This window comes from Plasmodium gonderi (assembly GCF_002157705.1).
Source record: "Plasmodium gonderi DNA, contig: Chr13, whole genome shotgun sequence".
In the NCBI taxonomy this organism is placed as follows: Eukaryota; Apicomplexa; class Aconoidasida; order Haemosporida; family Plasmodiidae; genus Plasmodium; species Plasmodium gonderi.
Window position 1 is genome coordinate 1,290,716 of NW_021628938.1, and position 17,671 is coordinate 1,308,386.

The 17,671-nt window shown below is 26.6% G+C and overlaps 5 protein-coding genes across 5 annotated transcripts; 3 read left to right on the plus strand and 2 right to left on the minus strand.

The window, feature by feature from the left end:
• Positions 1 to 1,748: 1,748 nt before the first annotated feature.
• PGO_132280 (exosome complex exonuclease RRP41) lies at positions 1,749 to 2,489 on the plus strand (the record flags this gene model as incomplete). The annotated part of the gene is made up of 1 exon (XM_028689744.1): positions 1,749 to 2,489. One exon carries the CDS (start codon positions 1,749 to 1,751, stop codon positions 2,487 to 2,489), a length of 741 nt encoding a protein of 246 aa, XP_028545545.1.
• Positions 2,490 to 3,744: 1,255 nt separating this feature from the next.
• On the plus strand, positions 3,745 to 3,936 carry PGO_132290 (conserved Plasmodium protein, unknown function; the record flags this gene model as incomplete). Its single annotated transcript, XM_028689745.1, has 1 exon — positions 3,745 to 3,936. One exon carries the CDS (start codon positions 3,745 to 3,747, stop codon positions 3,934 to 3,936), a length of 192 nt encoding a protein of 63 aa, XP_028545546.1.
• An 839-nt stretch (positions 3,937 to 4,775) lies between these two features.
• PGO_132300 (CorA-like Mg2+ transporter protein) lies at positions 4,776 to 6,242 on the minus strand (the record flags this gene model as incomplete). Its single annotated transcript, XM_028689746.1, has 1 exon — positions 4,776 to 6,242. The coding sequence occupies one exon, from the start codon at positions 6,240 to 6,242 to the stop codon at positions 4,776 to 4,778; it is 1,467 nt and encodes a 488-aa protein (XP_028545547.1).
• Positions 6,243 to 8,878: 2,636 nt separating this feature from the next.
• On the minus strand, positions 8,879 to 11,311 carry PGO_132310 (DNA mismatch repair enzyme; the record flags this gene model as incomplete). The annotated part of the gene is made up of 1 exon (XM_028689747.1): positions 8,879 to 11,311. One exon carries the CDS (start codon positions 11,309 to 11,311, stop codon positions 8,879 to 8,881), a length of 2,433 nt encoding a protein of 810 aa, XP_028545548.1.
• Positions 11,312 to 13,695: 2,384 nt separating this feature from the next.
• PGO_132320 (hypothetical protein, conserved) lies at positions 13,696 to 16,242 on the plus strand (the record flags this gene model as incomplete). Its single annotated transcript, XM_028689748.1, has 6 exons — positions 13,696 to 13,864; positions 14,068 to 14,175; positions 14,307 to 14,445; positions 14,790 to 14,892; positions 15,043 to 15,976; positions 16,115 to 16,242. The coding sequence occupies 6 exons, from the start codon at positions 13,696 to 13,698 to the stop codon at positions 16,240 to 16,242; spliced, it is 1,581 nt and encodes a 526-aa protein (XP_028545549.1).
• Between the last annotated feature and the right edge of the window lie 1,429 nt (positions 16,243 to 17,671).

A 17,671-nucleotide genomic window follows, 5' to 3' on the forward strand; every position in this document is an offset into this window, starting at 1 on the left:
AATAAAAAAAAAAAAAAACACCTTTTACACACTGATATATACCAAAAAGTAAAATAATACCATCGTTTCGAATATTCTACCAGGATTTAAAAATACAATTTCACATTTTTTACCAATTTCCGGGCTAACATTGAAGCTGATATATGACAATGTATTTGTCTCCTCATGTAAAATACGTCCAGCGCAAATAATATCGCACACAAATATACACAGGTATTTACTCATAATATGTTATATCCTTCCTAATTTAAAACAATTTTTTTTCATATGCAATGGCATATTTAATTTCAACATACGACATCTGTCTAACATTTTTCTTATGACACACACATACATATATACATAATGTATGTAATGTATCCTTTGTAAGTAGGTACAAATGCTTACTCTCACATGTAAGCACAGATTTTTGTGCAAAAAGAAAGGTGTGTTTTTTTTTTTTTTTTTTTACCATTATAATGGGAAACGGAGAATAAGAAAGATAAAAATGTAAACTTCTAAATACTTAAACCATTAAGCGAATATTATACTTTGTAATAATATGAGATTCCTTCATATATGTTTTGTAGAAGAAATGGACGAAAATAATGAACGCAGCGAACCCATATGTGTTTCTGTCCAAAACACTACTATTTTTTCCAGTGTATCCTTCAACGTATGACTCAAAGGTGTGTTTTTATATATGCAGTGTAGATTCACATAATTAAGCATTTTTTGTTTGTTCCTAACGATTAAAAAACATACACCCTTCCCAATGTATAAGTATTTTGAATGTTCTTCTATGTGTACAGCTTTTTCCCCTGGAACCCCAATATAATATGAACGCAATGAAATGTATTGTACTCCCGAAAAAAAAAGAAAAAAAGATAACTAATAAGTGTTCGTTCATACAAAATTTGGTATACTTATATGTACCAAAAAGTAATAGATAAGTGGATTTCCCATTTTAAGAGTTTTTTTTTTTTTTCAAAGTTTTTCCTATCCCAGGGGGGGGATATTATTTTTTTTTTTTTTTTTTTTCTTTTTTTACAATTAAGCGTTCTATTCAACATTTTGGTGTTACTTGCCAATTTTTCCCATTTTAACATTTTTTTTTTTTTTTTATTTCAACCTCTTTCTACCGCTCAATAAAACCAATTGTAATTTTTTGACTCATATCACTTCATTCAACAATAAGTACACATGTATATTAAAGATAGCGGATTATGAGGAAAAAAATATAAATTAAATTGTGAAAAAGTTATATGATATATAACAGCAACAGTCATTCTTATCTTTTATTGTAAGAAGTATTTTTTGCTAACACGAAATGTTGTAGCCTACATGTAATAAGATCGAAAAAGAAAAAAAAAATAAAAGTTCTTTTTTTTAATTATTACCCTTTTATTTTTTTTTTTTTTTCCAAACTCACTCTTCCGATTTTGTATACCAATGTGTATGAGAAAATCGAATGACTTATAACAAATATCAAAAAAAAATTTTTTATGGGTTTCTTAAAACAAAAGAAAAAGATTATCCATACATTGTTGTCATTTACTGTATTTTAAGCTAGTAAAAAATTATATTCTGTAGCAAACATAGATATATCATATTAAGTACAAAACAAGGGAAATATATTATTTTATTTTTTTTTTTTTTTTTTTCTTTTCTTCTCCTCTTTTTCTTCGTCTTCTTCTTTCCTCACCCTTATCACACAAGGATAACATATGTATGTATGTATATATATATATATATATATAAATATAGGTATGCCGATTCTTGAATATATTAATGAGGAGGGGTATAGAATTGATGGAAGAAAAGAAAATGAATGCAGGTTTATAAAAATAAACGTAGGAAGTGAAAATATATTTACAGAGGCAGACGGATTTTCCTTTTACGAAATAGGAAACACAAAATTATTCTCGTATATACAAGGACCAACAGAATTAAAAAAATCGGATGAAAAATGTTCAATAAAGTGTGAAGTATTTTTATCTCCATTTAATGTATATGAAAAAAAAAAAAAAAAAACGAAAGACAGCATAACAAATGAAATAAGTGCTTACATAAGAAACATTTGTGAAAACGTCATATTGTTAGATTTATATAAAAATTCTGAAATAAATATATTTTTGTACATAATAGAACGAGATGGAGGTGTGAAACATGCTGCTATAAATGCATGCATGTTAGCATTAATAGATGCCGGAATATCTGTTAGGTATTTTGTATCAGCATGTTCTGTTTTATATTTACAAAATCATATAATAGTAGATGGTAATCAGTTAGAAATTAATTCAGGGGCCCCTGAATTAACTATGGTAATCGAACTCAATACACAGAAAATTATTTTGTTAGAATTTGATGCTGAAGTTCCTATTGACATTTTTGAAGCCATGGTTCGTACTTGCATTGAATGTTGCGTCAATTTAGGAAACGTTATGAAATTAACAGTGAAGGAGAACGCTATCAAATTGTTATGTTTGAATAATGCATTAAATGCATAACTGCGATGTAGACTATATTCCACTCGTCCTATTCTGCACTAATAACCAGACACTATGGAAGCGCAGAATTTGCTACTCTTTATTACGTTTGCATGATATCAAAAATTAATTCACTTGTTTTTTCACAAGTGAAGATGTTTCAACTCCATTTTTTTTTTTTTTTTTTTTTTTTTTTTTGTACATTTATATGATTTGGACATATATACATATGAACTTTCTTTATTTTAATATTTTTTTTTTTTTCCATGTGATTTAGCCCTAAACTTTCTTTATTTTAATATATTTTTTTTTCCCCCCCATGTTATATAGCCCTAAACTAACTTTATATAATATCCCCCCCCAAAGATGCTACTTTTCCTTTAATTTGAACAAATAAATGCATATATAAAGCAAATAAAAGATAGCTATAATGCATAAAACAAAATGTTTAGGGAAGATCATTTGTCTTATACTAACTATAAAACTCCAAGCAACGTTACATAGCCTTTTCTTTGCCATATGAATGCAATTGTCTCCAAAAAAAAACAAACTATAATACAATTCACTTTGAAGCATTGTAAATGAACAGACTCATACTTTATCCCCCACCCCCACCCCTTTTCATTTTTTGTTCAAAAAAAAGAAAGGAAAAAATATCATTAATGTAAGGTTACAAAACACCATTATAATAATTTCCTTCTTCACGTTGAATGCAAAAGGAAATGACCATTGTCACTTCCGTGCTACTTGTGTTTATTCATTATGGTAAAAGAAAACCTCGTAAATTACATTATATTCATGCACGCAAATATACATAAGTACGAACATGCATGTGTAATATATATGTATATGCAATACACACATTTATGTCCTTAAATTATTAAAAAGAAAGTGACAAATCAGTAGCACACTTCACTCTTTTTTTATTTTATTTTATTTATTTATTTTATTTTATTTTTTTTTTTTTTTTCTTCTTCCTTTAATATTATATGCGTTTCATCATCTCTCAACCTCGTAAAGGATAAAAGTTACAGATGCTTTGCCAAACTTATTCTCAGTAGTAGTTTTTATCAATTCGTTTTACACATGGCTTTTTTCAAGCCCTTAAAAAGTTAAGTTAGAATATGCAATTTTTTTCCTCATAGTTTTTTTTATAATAACGCGCTATATGTAGCAATTTTTTCAATTTCTCCTTTTTTTTTTTTTTTTTTTTTTTTCCTCTTCCCCTTTTTACCTAGTTCAGCTTAAATAATTTACGAAAATATAACTTTCCCCAATGAACGGTGAATACGCAACCAAGCCACCAACTTATGAATGGGACATAGGAGTGGGTTTAAATTCATTAAAGCAAAATGTTGTCGATTTTATTTTGTTTTGCGGATTTACTGTGAGTATTTTTGGTTCGTTTTATTTTTTTTATTGGTTGAAAACTCGTGAAATGAGAAATATGTGCAGCAAAAATTATTAGAAAGTAAGAGTTGTGCACAAACATATAATGTGTACAATATTAAGTGCTTTTGAGGATATCGAAGGAATTAATTCAGATTTTTACCGAAATTGAGAACTGTAAGCATTTTGGCTTGTCTATATTCCCTGCATACATAAACATGTATATACAAGCGTACATGCATAAGTACACTCATGTAAATATGTACATTGAATGTGGGTGCTGCCTTTACGAGTTTTATATGCATGTGCCTTTAATACCTTTAATACCTTTAATACTTTTAATACATTGGTTTTAAGGATGCATATATATGCGCGTATGTATTTTTTGGGGAACATATTCCTACCCACTTAAAAATGCATACTGCTTCATTAAAAAAAAAAAAAAAAAAAAAAAAAAAAAGAAGCAAATTGCACACACACAAACGTGTAAATGTATATAACATGCATATTTTGTACATTTACTTTTTTCCTAGCTGTACAGGGATGCTCTTTTAGCTTGCTAAACATGAGAAGTAGTACGACCATTAAGACGTTTACATAAACATAGGAGGAGAAATTGACAATAAGGAAAAATAAAATATAAATTAAGAATATCCCCAGTAATTATTATTTTATCTTGTGTGTATGTCTTACAGTGAAAAGAGTTTTTCCCCTGACTATAATCATAATGATTTTTTTTTTTTTTTTTTTTTTTTTTTTATATATTTTATTTTTTTGTTTGTTGTTGTTTGAACAAAAATTAAAATGCATTTGCATAACAAATAATATATAGGTGCTTGCATTTGTGGGAAAAAAACATCTATGTGATATTAATTCCCCTCTAAATATGCATACAAAGTAAAACAAAAGTAAAAGACATTAGATGTTCACCTTCTTGAAAGATACAATGACATAAAATAAACAGAATAGTATTATAAGCATTAGAGAGAATGCAAGGGTCCAGAAAACATATTGATCACTTTCAAATCCATTTTTTAAATTCATTCCAAAAATAGCTGCTACAGTACCTACAACAGTTATAATTATACCATATATCTTCAACCCTAATTCTAATTTTAAAACATTATTCCTTGCATCATCTAAATTCAGTTCTACCATTTGTAAGACGTCATCTAATGATTGATACGTTCTATGAATAATTTTTAAAAACTCATCAATTTCATGACAATAATATTCTAGTAACATTTCAGTGTCCTCATTATTTGGTGTTGGGTCACATTTTTCCCATAATTCTGGTTTATCTCCAAAATAAGACACTTCCAACCTTCTTACATCTTCATCATTATTTAAAACTGTATGTAAAGCTTTATAAACACTTTGTACCTTTTCATCAATTATTTTTAACTTTCTTCTCATCTCTGTCAATTTGTTTATGCATTTGTATATACTTAAATTATTGCTTATTATCTCGAATAATTTTTCTGCTTCACATATTACGGGTTCAATTTCATTTTTTAATTCTTCACATATATCAACAAAAATAGCTTCTAAAATTAATATTTCAAAGGGTAATGAATCTTTTATTAAAGAAATAACTTTTGCATTTTCAATAAAATATTTACACATTCTTTCTTCCTTTTCAGCTATTTCAGGTACTGGGCTATTTGTAAAGGTAGGAATATATAATAAGAAGTCTTTAAATATTATACATTTTCTATATGGCAAATTAATTAATACACAATTTCTTTTTGGTGATATATCAAATCTTGTGTTACTATTACTTGAGAGCAATTGTCTTATATCTCTATATTGAGCTAGACCACTAGAATTTGTAGGCGTATTTTCTCCCTTTATTTGATGAACTATTTTTAATAATTCATGTGTTTGCAAAGAATATTGCACGGTTTCCCCATTACTTATTTTATGAACATAATGCTTTAAATATTTATTAAAGCATTTAATGCGAACCTTAAAATCGTCACTTTTTGAATACTCCTCTGTTTCTTTACTTACGTCTTCTCCTTTGTATCCCATCTTATAGGGAAACATTTTTCTATTAACATAGGATTCATTGGAATCTTTAAATTCTTTGTATTCCTTGTATTCTCTTCCGTTTTCATCTAATGCACTACTATACTTGGAAATTTCCGAGCTCTCATTTCTTTTAAACCTAGACCTGAGGTAGTCTATATATACATTTTCACTTTTTATTTTCTTTTCATTCCTTTTCATTAAATTTTTCATATCGTGATGACTTACATGATATTTTGACGACACACCCAAAGTACTACTGTGTTCTTTTTCCTTATTAGTATATTCCTTAGCTTCCCCATCATGGTCACTCATGTTAAGTAGAGGCTTGTTCAACTTTTTCTCTTCAGGCATCATTTATGGATGTAGCAAAGGCAAGGATCATTTATTTAGTGTATATGTGTGGTACACATGCATACACACATTCAAGCATAGATGGTAAGTGTGAGTGTAAAAGCATACATGCATACATGTACACACGTACACACATATACATATATATATAACACGCAATGAATCTGTGCAAAGTTAATTTCACTTATAAAAAAAAAAAAAAAGTTAAAGAAAGATCATATATTGGGAAATCTCACACAGATGCTAACAAATTCTGTATTAATGCTATTCCAAATGATACACAAAGTTTTGATACATATTATTAACACATAAACGCATGTATATATTATATTCATGCGTATATTTATGTTTATAAATAAACTATTTGACAAACCTTTTACACTTTCAAAACTTCGCAAAACTAACGGATCCAAATTTTTTAAAGGTTATTCACAATATTGCCATTAACGCTGCATTTTTTTATTTCCTATTTTAATTTTATCTTTTATAGAAAACTGAGAAATGAGGTTTAAAAAAAAAAAAAAAAAAAAAAAAAAGGGCGCAAATTTTAATATAAAGAACAAACAGTGTAACATGTTTTATGTGTATCCTGTCCTAACCTTTCAATAACTTTCATTAAAACCTATTTAAATTTTCAAAAAGTAACAACTTTTTTATAAAAAAACGGAGTGTGAAAAAAACTAACAAAAAAAAAAAAAAAAATATATGTATGTATATATAACGAAATAGGGCACAAAAAGGGGACCTTTCAGTTAAGTAGAATAGCTTGTACAGTTTTGAAATTCATTATATAATGCTTAGAGATATTATGAAATTTAAACATTCATGCATATGCTTATGTGTATGTATGGATATACATATACACATATGCAGGGCAATCATTTATATAATTTTAGTTTTTAGATGAAATTTAAACGGTTTATGAAAAAAAAAAAAAAAAAAAAAAAAAAAAACAACATCCAAAATATGTGTATGGAGAAAGATGGAAAAGAGAAAATGGTGTAAAAAAAAAAAAAAAAAAAAGGGAGAAAAATTAAAAGGTGCAAACATAACGTGTAACATAAATTTTATATATTTATGTATACCACAATCGCTTGGAAATATATATAACAGGAATAAAATGTGTAAAAACGTGAGATTTAAAAAAATTACCATAGCGCAAGATATATCCCTTATACATGTATATAAGCAAAGGGAAGCATCGCCTCTTTAGCAAAAATGCATATCAGTAATATCCTCTAGTACTAATACTGTAGTTTTCTTAAAATGTGTATAAATATTTTTTAATATTTTACTTTTTTTTAAATTTTAAAAAGCAATGAAGTAGCCATTCATCACAATCGAAATGGACAAACTCAATGCTGCATTAATATGTGTAATGCAGATGTACATATAAGAACTTGAAACAAAAAGTATTTGATAAAAAAAAAACTCTCCCTTGATCCTTTTATTTCTCATGTGGAAACGCAAAATAAAATAAAAAAGTATAATGTAATGCAATAAAGTAAAATAAATAATAAATACAGGTTCTCAACGAGCAGGCTTCTTTACATTTTGTGTATAATCACTGATTATCATTGAATTTTTTTTTCTTCATATTTTTCCATAAAAAACGTTTCGAAGCATTTTTATCTTAGTCTATAATTCCTTCCTTTTTCTGTTCACTCAAGGATAAACTACCTCATCTTCAGTATATTTTTACAGCTTTATGAATTTTTACTTGTGATAAATTTATCCATTTTTTTTTATTTTGTGTGACTTTATTACACTTTCATTTTTCACTTTCTTCTTTTCCCAGTGTGTGCGTTTTCTTAAGTATGTGAGTACATATGTAAATGCTCAAAAATATGTGTGCATATATGAGTTTATATATATATATATAAGTTCCATATACACTTTCCAAATTGTGTGTTCTCATGTATGTGCTTCTATGCAAACCTCCCCTATGGCAAATGTGTATGCCTTTCACGATGTTTTTAATTCGAAAGGAATCATGAAAAAATGGAGTAATTTTAAACCTACAAGAATTACATAACATATCTTTTAATAGACATGGAGATGAATAACATAATTTGAGTCACAATTCATGGAAGTTATTCCATATTTGAGGGAGGAAAAAAAATAAAATAAAAAGTTCAATAGAATACACTAACGAAATCATACGTCTTTCCCCTTTTATTATTTTTCAAAAATGCACGTTTTTAAAATGGAAAAACAGACATTCGTCTAAATAGAGTAAGCGCGGAGCTTACAAAATTAGCAAATTTGTGTATACACAGGAACACAAGGATTGGAAAATGTATACTATATATGTATATAAATATCTAGCTTGTAGGAGGTGGAGGGAGTAACAAAGCAAATGCTGTCTTCTCCCAAAGAGGTTCATACCAAAAATGTGATTTCTAAAAAACTTTTAAAAAGAAAAAAAATCCACTTAAAGGTGCCGATGCACGGACTGTTTTATGTAAATACGTGAAAACGTGCATGTACATATAAAATGTTTGCACTTATGTGTAGTCGATAAGGTGGATACTCTCCCCCCATCTCCCCCCTTAATACGTATGTATCTCCCCATTCGTCCGAATTTTCAATTTACAATTTGGAATATTCTGATTGTGTGATTCTATTTTAAAATATTAAATAGCTAGTTCCTTCAAATAACTCTTTTTGGACATAAACCTATTCATGAATTCATTTTCACTATTAGCAGAAAATAAGTAATTCATTTCATCCTTAATTTTCATATAATTAGAAATTTTATTTTTATAGCTCTCATTAGTATTAGATTCTGTGTCAATGTTTAACTTTTCTTTTAGGTAGTATTTATTTTCTGCTGATTCAAGTTCTTCTACTTTTTCATAAGCCTTTTGAATAACATCTTTTGGTAACTTAGCTATTTCAGCAACATTTATACCATAACTTTTATTTGATGCACCATCCTTAATTTCATATAAAAAGTATATTTTTTTTTGCTTTTGATCAATTGTCGTTTCCACATGTCTGTTAACAACTCCCTCACACTGATAAGCAATATTTGAAATTTCGTGAAAATGAGTAGCAAATAGGCAGAAGCATTTTATGTTATCTAAGATATACTTTCCAATAGACCAACTTATACCTAATCCTTCATATGTAGATGTACCCCTACCCAATTCATCCACAATAATAAAAGAGTTTTTATCAGCATTTTTAACAATTGCAGATGCTTCTATCATTTCGGATAAAAAGGTAGATATCCCTTTTAGCTGAAAATCGGAAGCACCTACTCTACACATTATTTGACTAAAAATAGGAATTTCACAAGAATCGCAAGGTACAAACATACCTATTTGTGCTAATATACAAATTATACCTGTTTGTCTAATGTAAGTACTTTTTCCACCCATATTTGGTCCTGTGATTATTATCAATCTACTTGTTTTTTTATTCATATGAATGTCATTTGGTATGAAGTTATTCAAATTATGTTGTAATTCTAGTAACGGGTGTCGTGATTTTTTCATAATTACATTTTCTCCATTTTCTACTATTGTTGGTCTAACATATGGAAATGGGGAATTATAACAAACAACAGAAAAAGATATTAATACATCTAAGGTAGATACGATATCTATAAATTTTTCAATTACTGGAGTATAGGTCGAAACAGCACATATGGTTTTTTTTACAATTTCTAACTGCAACGTGTTATAAATATTTAAACAATGTTCATATTGCTTACATAAACTTTTCAAAGTATTCGTTGTAAACAAAAATTCATTCTTATTCATGCGAACTGATATAAATTTTTTTTGGTGTTGAATTAGGGAAGAATCTTTTTTCGATACTCTAAATAAAAATACATTTGTATTACAATCTACTAATCGAATGTCTTCTCTATTGTTCCTCTTATATCGTCTGTCATATTTGTCACAAAATAAATCATTTTCAACATCTTCTTTATGACTTTTAATTTTTTTCATTAGTGCATTTTTTTCATTTGATATTTCTTCTAATTCTTCATCAAAATGCTTTGCAATTAAATAAACTTTGTTTTCTTCAATCTCTTTTAAATCTATAGTCATTTCAATCATATCTAACAATTTGGAAAAGTTATTTAATATTTCATGCAAAGGTTTTACAAACATTTCGATTATCGTTTCTTTATGTTTTCCTTGAATGGACACTAAAGAAAAATATATTTGTTTAAAATCTAAAATAGCATAGTACAATTTTACAATGTCTTTTAGAATCATTTCTTCATTATATTTAGAATTCATTCGTATCTCGTTATTTTGATTAATTTCCTTTAAATAATGATTTAATCTGTCTAGTTCTGGTATCCTTTTTAAATAATTACAATAAATACTATTACGCAAATCATCTTCTTCTATAAATGTTTCAACAATATTTAATCTTTTATTAATTTCAGTAATATTTGTTAATGGTTGAGTAAGCCAAGATGCTAACTTCTTAGATCCCATGGTTGTATTACATTTGTCTAAAAATTTTAATAAACTTGTATTATTACTATAACTATTTAAATTTTTCTTATTTGGAAGTATATTTAATGCACTAATAGCTGCTTTATCTAATCGCATATATAAATCCATATTGTGTATATTAATAGTACACTGATAATGTATGTCTTGATTTTCTTTAATTTTTAAATGGTTTATTAATGCCATCAAACATTTACATGCATTTTCTAATTCCAAATGTTTATCATAATTTCGAACATCATCATTTTGTGGTATTATTAATTTTAATTCTTCCTTCAAATTTGTTACATCGTATTTTTTCTTTTCCAGTGAAACTGGTTCTATATTGCACATTTTAAATAAATTTAAAAGTCTTTCGTCATCAACTAAATCATTCGTGCTGCTGAAAAAACATTTGTACGGTCTTTTTTGTATAAACAAAGATTCTAAGGTCGTAAAATATCCATTGTCAATAAATTCAGTCATTAAAAATTCATACTTTAAATAGTTGTAAAAACATACACCTACTTTTTTCTGATACTTTTTCGTGTCTATGTATAGACATAAAATTTGTTCCTCGCTTAATTCTACGTTTTCCCTGTTTTCCATTTTGTCTTTACTTTGTAAGAACTCGATCTAGACAATTATAGTTGAGGCTTTCCTCTCGCGTTGTGCGTTTAAATATACAAAATTATGGAGGAGCTGGATAGGTGAATATGCGTCCCTTTCAGCATGTAAGCATATGTGTAATTATGCACATGTGTAGTGACTATGCACTTGTGTATGCATGTATGCATGTAACTACATCGCGCATAGGATGCAGATGCTTCCGCTTTAATATGGCCAAGTGCAGATTTTAATTCATTTTACCCCCTTACAAACGCAAAATTAAAATATGATCTTGTTGGTAACATCCAACTCGTAAGGTACATATTAATTTAAAAAGTTTAAAGTTACAAAAATTGAGGTATTTATTTTATCTTATTCTGGAAAAACGAAACTACAGAAATATGATAAAACAAAAGCAAAGAAGGAAAAAAAAAAAAAAAAAAAAAGGAAAAGGAAAAGGCAAAAAAAAGACCAACTTTTGCCTTTTCCTTTTAACACCTTAGAACTTCACAAAATTCGGATAGGCCACGTTCACGAAAGCACACAAAGGAATGTAGGTACATGAATGTTAGCACACTTAAAAAACATATATGCAATATGTGTATATACATATATGTATTTCGTACATATGCTTAATTTCTCGTCTGTCACAAATTCATTTTTTATTTTTACTAAGATGTTTGATTCCACTTTTTCATGCGCAAGATGAATTCATGCAAAAACTTTTCCACTGTATTTTCCCTCTTTCAAATTGGTGTTCTGTTTTATACATTTATATATACACATAAGTGTATTTGTACACAAATATCTTTGGAACGAAAATACTAACTGCATAATTTCATAAACATTGTTTTCACAAGGTGAAACTTTTTAGTTACTTCAATTTTTATGCAACATAACTGAGTAGCATTTAAGAAGTAACTTTTGTCATATTCGATATTTAACAATATAAAGCGTAAGTTTTGCAATTTCCAGCTATTTGAAAAAAAAAAAAAAAAAGGTAATAACGAATTAGGTTATTTCAATACTGTTTATGAAATAATTTATTTTGTTTTTTTCAATTTTTTTGAAAAATTCACAATGTTAAAAAGTTTGTACAGAATTAAATCCTTGTATTTCTTTGCTTCCTTTCGTTTTGTTTTTTATTTGCCACAAATGGTTTATGAAAAATGTGATTTGCGTAAAGCTCTTAATATAATTCATCTTTGTGAAAGACAATTTTTATTATGAAAAAGTGTAAAAAATAAATTTCTTTCGAAACTCTTTAAACATGTGTATATGATCAAATCATGTGTGGTGGGTGATGATGTTACCATTGCAATCCGAAAAAAGATGGACATACATTATTGTAAATATATACGCTCTGTTCATGAGACCGTATTTATGAATCAAAAAGGAGCATAATAAAAATATTCAGCACAAAAAATATTGATTATAAAATTTTTTATATTTTTACATGCTTTAAAAAAAAAAAAGAAGCAAATGTTCCAACTTAAGAACGACAAGTTAGCATTTTTGAAATTCAAACTATCAATCTCCATGGTTTACCCAAAAAAAAATTGTACATGTTCAAAGCTTCACCCATTTTTTTTTATTTTATTTTTTTTTTTTTTTCCTATATATATAACACATAAGTTTTTCTTCTTACAAGTATATAATTGTTGGATTTCCTTAATTTAAAACTTTTCGAGGAGTTATACACGAAAAAAGAATTGTAATATAAGCTCATTACTTCATTTTTATGCTAAAAGGAAACTTTCTTTTTCTTAAGCGACATATATTTACAACATATATATATATAATTTCTTGTGCTTGTTTAAAAAGCATAATAAAAATTATCGCTTTCCTTTGCTTTGAAAAATATGACATTTTTTTTGTATTGCTCATTATATTTACATATATTTTTTTTTTCTCTCATATATGTGTTTTTACCTTTTAAAACGTTTTTTTTCCACATGTCAACCATTTATATAGCACACTACTTTTTTTGTTTATATTAAAAAGTGTATATAATGTTATATGCTTTTTTTTAAAGAATTAATGTTTTCAATTTCTTTAGCAAAAAAATAAAATAAATATAAAAAGAAATAAGCACATGAGCCTTTTATTTGTACTATATCATTTTTATTACATTCTCGAGCAAAATAGAAGCATTTTTATAAGAATAATAAAAAGAGAGGAAAATATAAATGTGATGAAATGTAGTATTTTAGTTTGAACAATATTTTTAAAAAGTACTTTAATGATAGATGAAATATGTAAAAATATAGAACATACAAGGTTTTTTTTTTTTTTTTTTCTTTTTTTACAAATTCCCATACGATCGGAGATAGTAAAAGACCTCACTTTCTTTTTGAGAATTTTTTTTTTTTTTTTTCAACATAATGATTTTCTTGGGATTAAATAGTGATTACAATGCTAGAATAAACTTTAAAATAAAATTTATTATAAAGTCAATAACAAAAGTTTTAACCAAGCATTTAATATTAATAAGTATTTTAAATTTGATTATATCACTATGTTACAACTATATTATAATTACAGACAGTAATCGTAAGTGCAACAAAGAAAGAAAATAAGTACATATGCACATATGAACATATATATATGCATGCATATATAAAATAACATCACCATCCTAATGTTAGACGCATTTACGGTTGTCTTTTAAAGACTGTAATTTGAATTAGACACAAATTAATGTATTTTACACCACTTTAATATTCCATATTTATTTATTTTTTTTTTTTTTAAAGACCAATTAAATATTGTAGCGCATTTATTAAGAGGAACATTTGTTAGCTCCGTACCATCATGTTTAACCCTATCATTATTAATATTTTTTAAGGAACATAGCTTAAATAGTAATTACACTTTTGAAACTTCCTATCAGTGGAGATTATTGTTTCATAATATGTCACTATGTGTTTGTGTGTATACTTAAGTTTATATGTAATCATGACATAAATTGTTTCTTCATTTCCCTAATATACAGATTACAAATACAAAGAATGGAATTTACTAAATGTATTATGCGTCATATTGACCTTTTATAGCATATTCTACACGAAGACGGTTTTTTCAAAGGATTATGGAAACAACATCTACGACATTCTATACGTGGCATCTATATCGTAAGTGAATAATAACCCTTATTTATTTTTTTTATGCTTATTTTAAAAGGACCATTCTTGAAAGAATACATATATAGAGGATAAAAAAAAAAAAAAAAAAAAAAACGTTTGCATCTACTAAAATGCACATGTGCCCTTATTAAAAGATTTCTCCTATTAGAAATGGACGTGATACAGAATGAACGTCGCCTTAGTTAAAAATAAATCGAAAGAATTTGTTCAGTGATTTATCATATAATTGCACAACAAAACAATTTAATTAAGTTTATGTATGTATACAAAAATTCACGCATGTTTTGTGCTTGTCTATACGTATGCATGCCTCCCTGCCGTAACCATTTTAGGTATACATTACAGAAAAGATTCAATACGAGAAAATTGAGCATTCACAATTTCCAACAATGTATGAATACAGAAACAAAAAACATAATTGAGCTAATCCAGAAGGTAAACATTTAATTTATTTTACCATCTTTTTTTTTCTCAACCCCTCCCAAATTTTGAAAAATTAGTAAATCTTACATTGCACAATACGCTAATAATGCTTCTGTAAGCGCAAAAACATATATTCCATTTTGTTTATTTTTTATTTTGTAGGGAATAATTTTAAATATAATGCCACTTATTTTCTCTTATGTATTAAGCTTTATTGTCGATATATTATTAACAATAATTAATAGCATAAGTTTTAATATTATTGTGAGCATATTGACCCACCCATTTGATGTGATATTGAATTTGCCAAAAATATATAACTTATCGAACATCTATGTTCTTACTAATTTTTCCTATTGCGTATCAATACTTTCATCAATATGGATAACAGCAATATTGGAATATCATTTTATAATTTTCAATTTCATATTTAATAAATATGATTGTAAAATTCTTACCTCATTAAATAAATTCCCAATGCATAACCAGTGTTCTTATCATGATGAATTCTTCGTCGTTACGTGCATATACAACTATTTGAAAGATATAAGCTACCGAATAAAAGGGAATAATATTGAGATAACAAATATGGACAAAAAGACAAAATTGAAACTACTGTTATTTAAAAAACTAATATTAATTAATGCAAGCTTAAAATATAAAGATGAGATAAGCATATTAAGGCATTTGTGTAACCCCATAAATACAATATTATTTGAAGATAATAAATTTTGGAATGCTTATATAGATTCATGTATATTATGTGTTGAAGATTTAATTGGTCAACTGAAAAAATATATAAATATTTTAAATCACGATCAAACTGTTTATTCGGTTGAAGAAAAGGCAGAATTAAAGAGTGTATTAGAAAATAATAGAATAAATAAATTAAAAGATACCATAGTATTAACATGTATATATCTCAAAGGAGTTGCCCTATGGTCCATTGCAATAAGCATTATCTGCAAAAATGTTATGGTGTCGGTTATTAGAAAGTTATCATCCATCATAGTTTCCTTATCTTATGTTTTATTTGACTTTTTAAACTTCATCAAAATAAATGAATTATATGACCCATTGCACCACTTACTCTATGGTAATACTGAAAGTTCTTTTAACTCCCTTCCCGCACACTTCCGCGTACTTCAATTTTAACAAACATAAATATAGTTATATGCATATTTATACATATTTATATTTGTATATATTATATTATTTTTTTTTTTTTTTTTAGAAATGAATTCCATTGTGGACATTTTTAAATTTTATAAAGAAGATATTTTAGACAACAAGTATCAATATTCATATAACTTATATAAAGGACTATCTTATCTGTTCAGAAATAAATCCCTAAGATACTAATTTTAGTTCTTTTGGAATAACAGAAAATTTGAAATTTCATTCCGTTCCTGATGCATACAAAAGAAAAAATTTTCCTTCCATTATGAATACTGTATTAATAAGCATGCTAATTTTTTTTTTTAGAAAAATATTTTTAAATAACTCAATTTTCTAAAAGGAAATGAAAATGCATTCTTCCAACAACACACCATCAAAACTTTATTTTTTTAGTTATATTTGTCTAAAAATATTAGTTTGTTCAAGCATGTGTACATTTTGTATATTTTATGTAAATAGTTACCTTTTTTTTTATACACATATACTTAGAAAAAAAAAAAAAAATATTAAACGAGTTAAATATTTTAAACCTGTTTGCACAAAAACATCTCTTTATTCAATTATATTTATGAACAAAATTTTATAATAAAAAAAATAATATATATATACATACTTTCACCCTTTTTAAAATGAAAACTTCTTAAGATAACTCTAATTTTCTTAAATTTTGATTTTCATTTTTTTGTAAATTCAGTCTTATATTTTCCCACAAATTTAGCATACACTGCCCGGAAGCGTTCAACACACATGTAGGACATGCATATTTTTTCATTTTTTTTCGACTGAAAAGTTGTAGAAATTATATACCCTTTATTGGACTACATATTTAAAATTAAAAAATAAACATTTGTATTAATTTTTGTTCCTTTTTGCTTTACATTTTTTAATTTTTCTTTACACATTTCCCTATAATGTTAACATCTTACAAATCATGAGTACCTTACGGGATCATTCATGCTTAATAGTATTCATTAATTTTTATTTCTTAAAAATATGCTATAGAAAACCATTGTTTCTAGCACACATATAAAAACAGTTATAGGTGTTACACGTTTATAAAAAAACCACACTTTTAACATGTTTTCATGGGTTATGCCAAAGGCAGCAAACCTAGAGAAAACGAAAACACTACAGATTTTAACAAGGCATCTCTTTTGACGAAAATTATTACATACAATTTGTACTAATGTAATATGAAAAATGTGAAAAAGGGTAAGCATTGTAATGTAATCGAACAAATCTGAAATGTGTTTGTCATGCTTTTATTACATGTAAGCTTTGGGGGGCTTTTTTGTCACAATTTATTTATTATACCAGGGTTGAATAAAAATAATTTTATACAGTTTAAATATCTGAAACATTCAGTTTTAACGGAAGTAACAAAAATCTAAAATTTTTAACAAAAAATAGATGATTTTTCAATTATATACATATTAGAAGTGAATTTTACTGTGTACTGTGTCTCTTATTCAATGCAGCTAAACTTTTTTTTAATTTTTTACGTGATTTTTGGGATTCTTGCTTGTACTTAGTTTTGTATTTATTTTTTCTACACATTCTGTTTTAATGCATTATTTCTTAAATGTTCATGTTAATAAAAAAATCCAAAAGC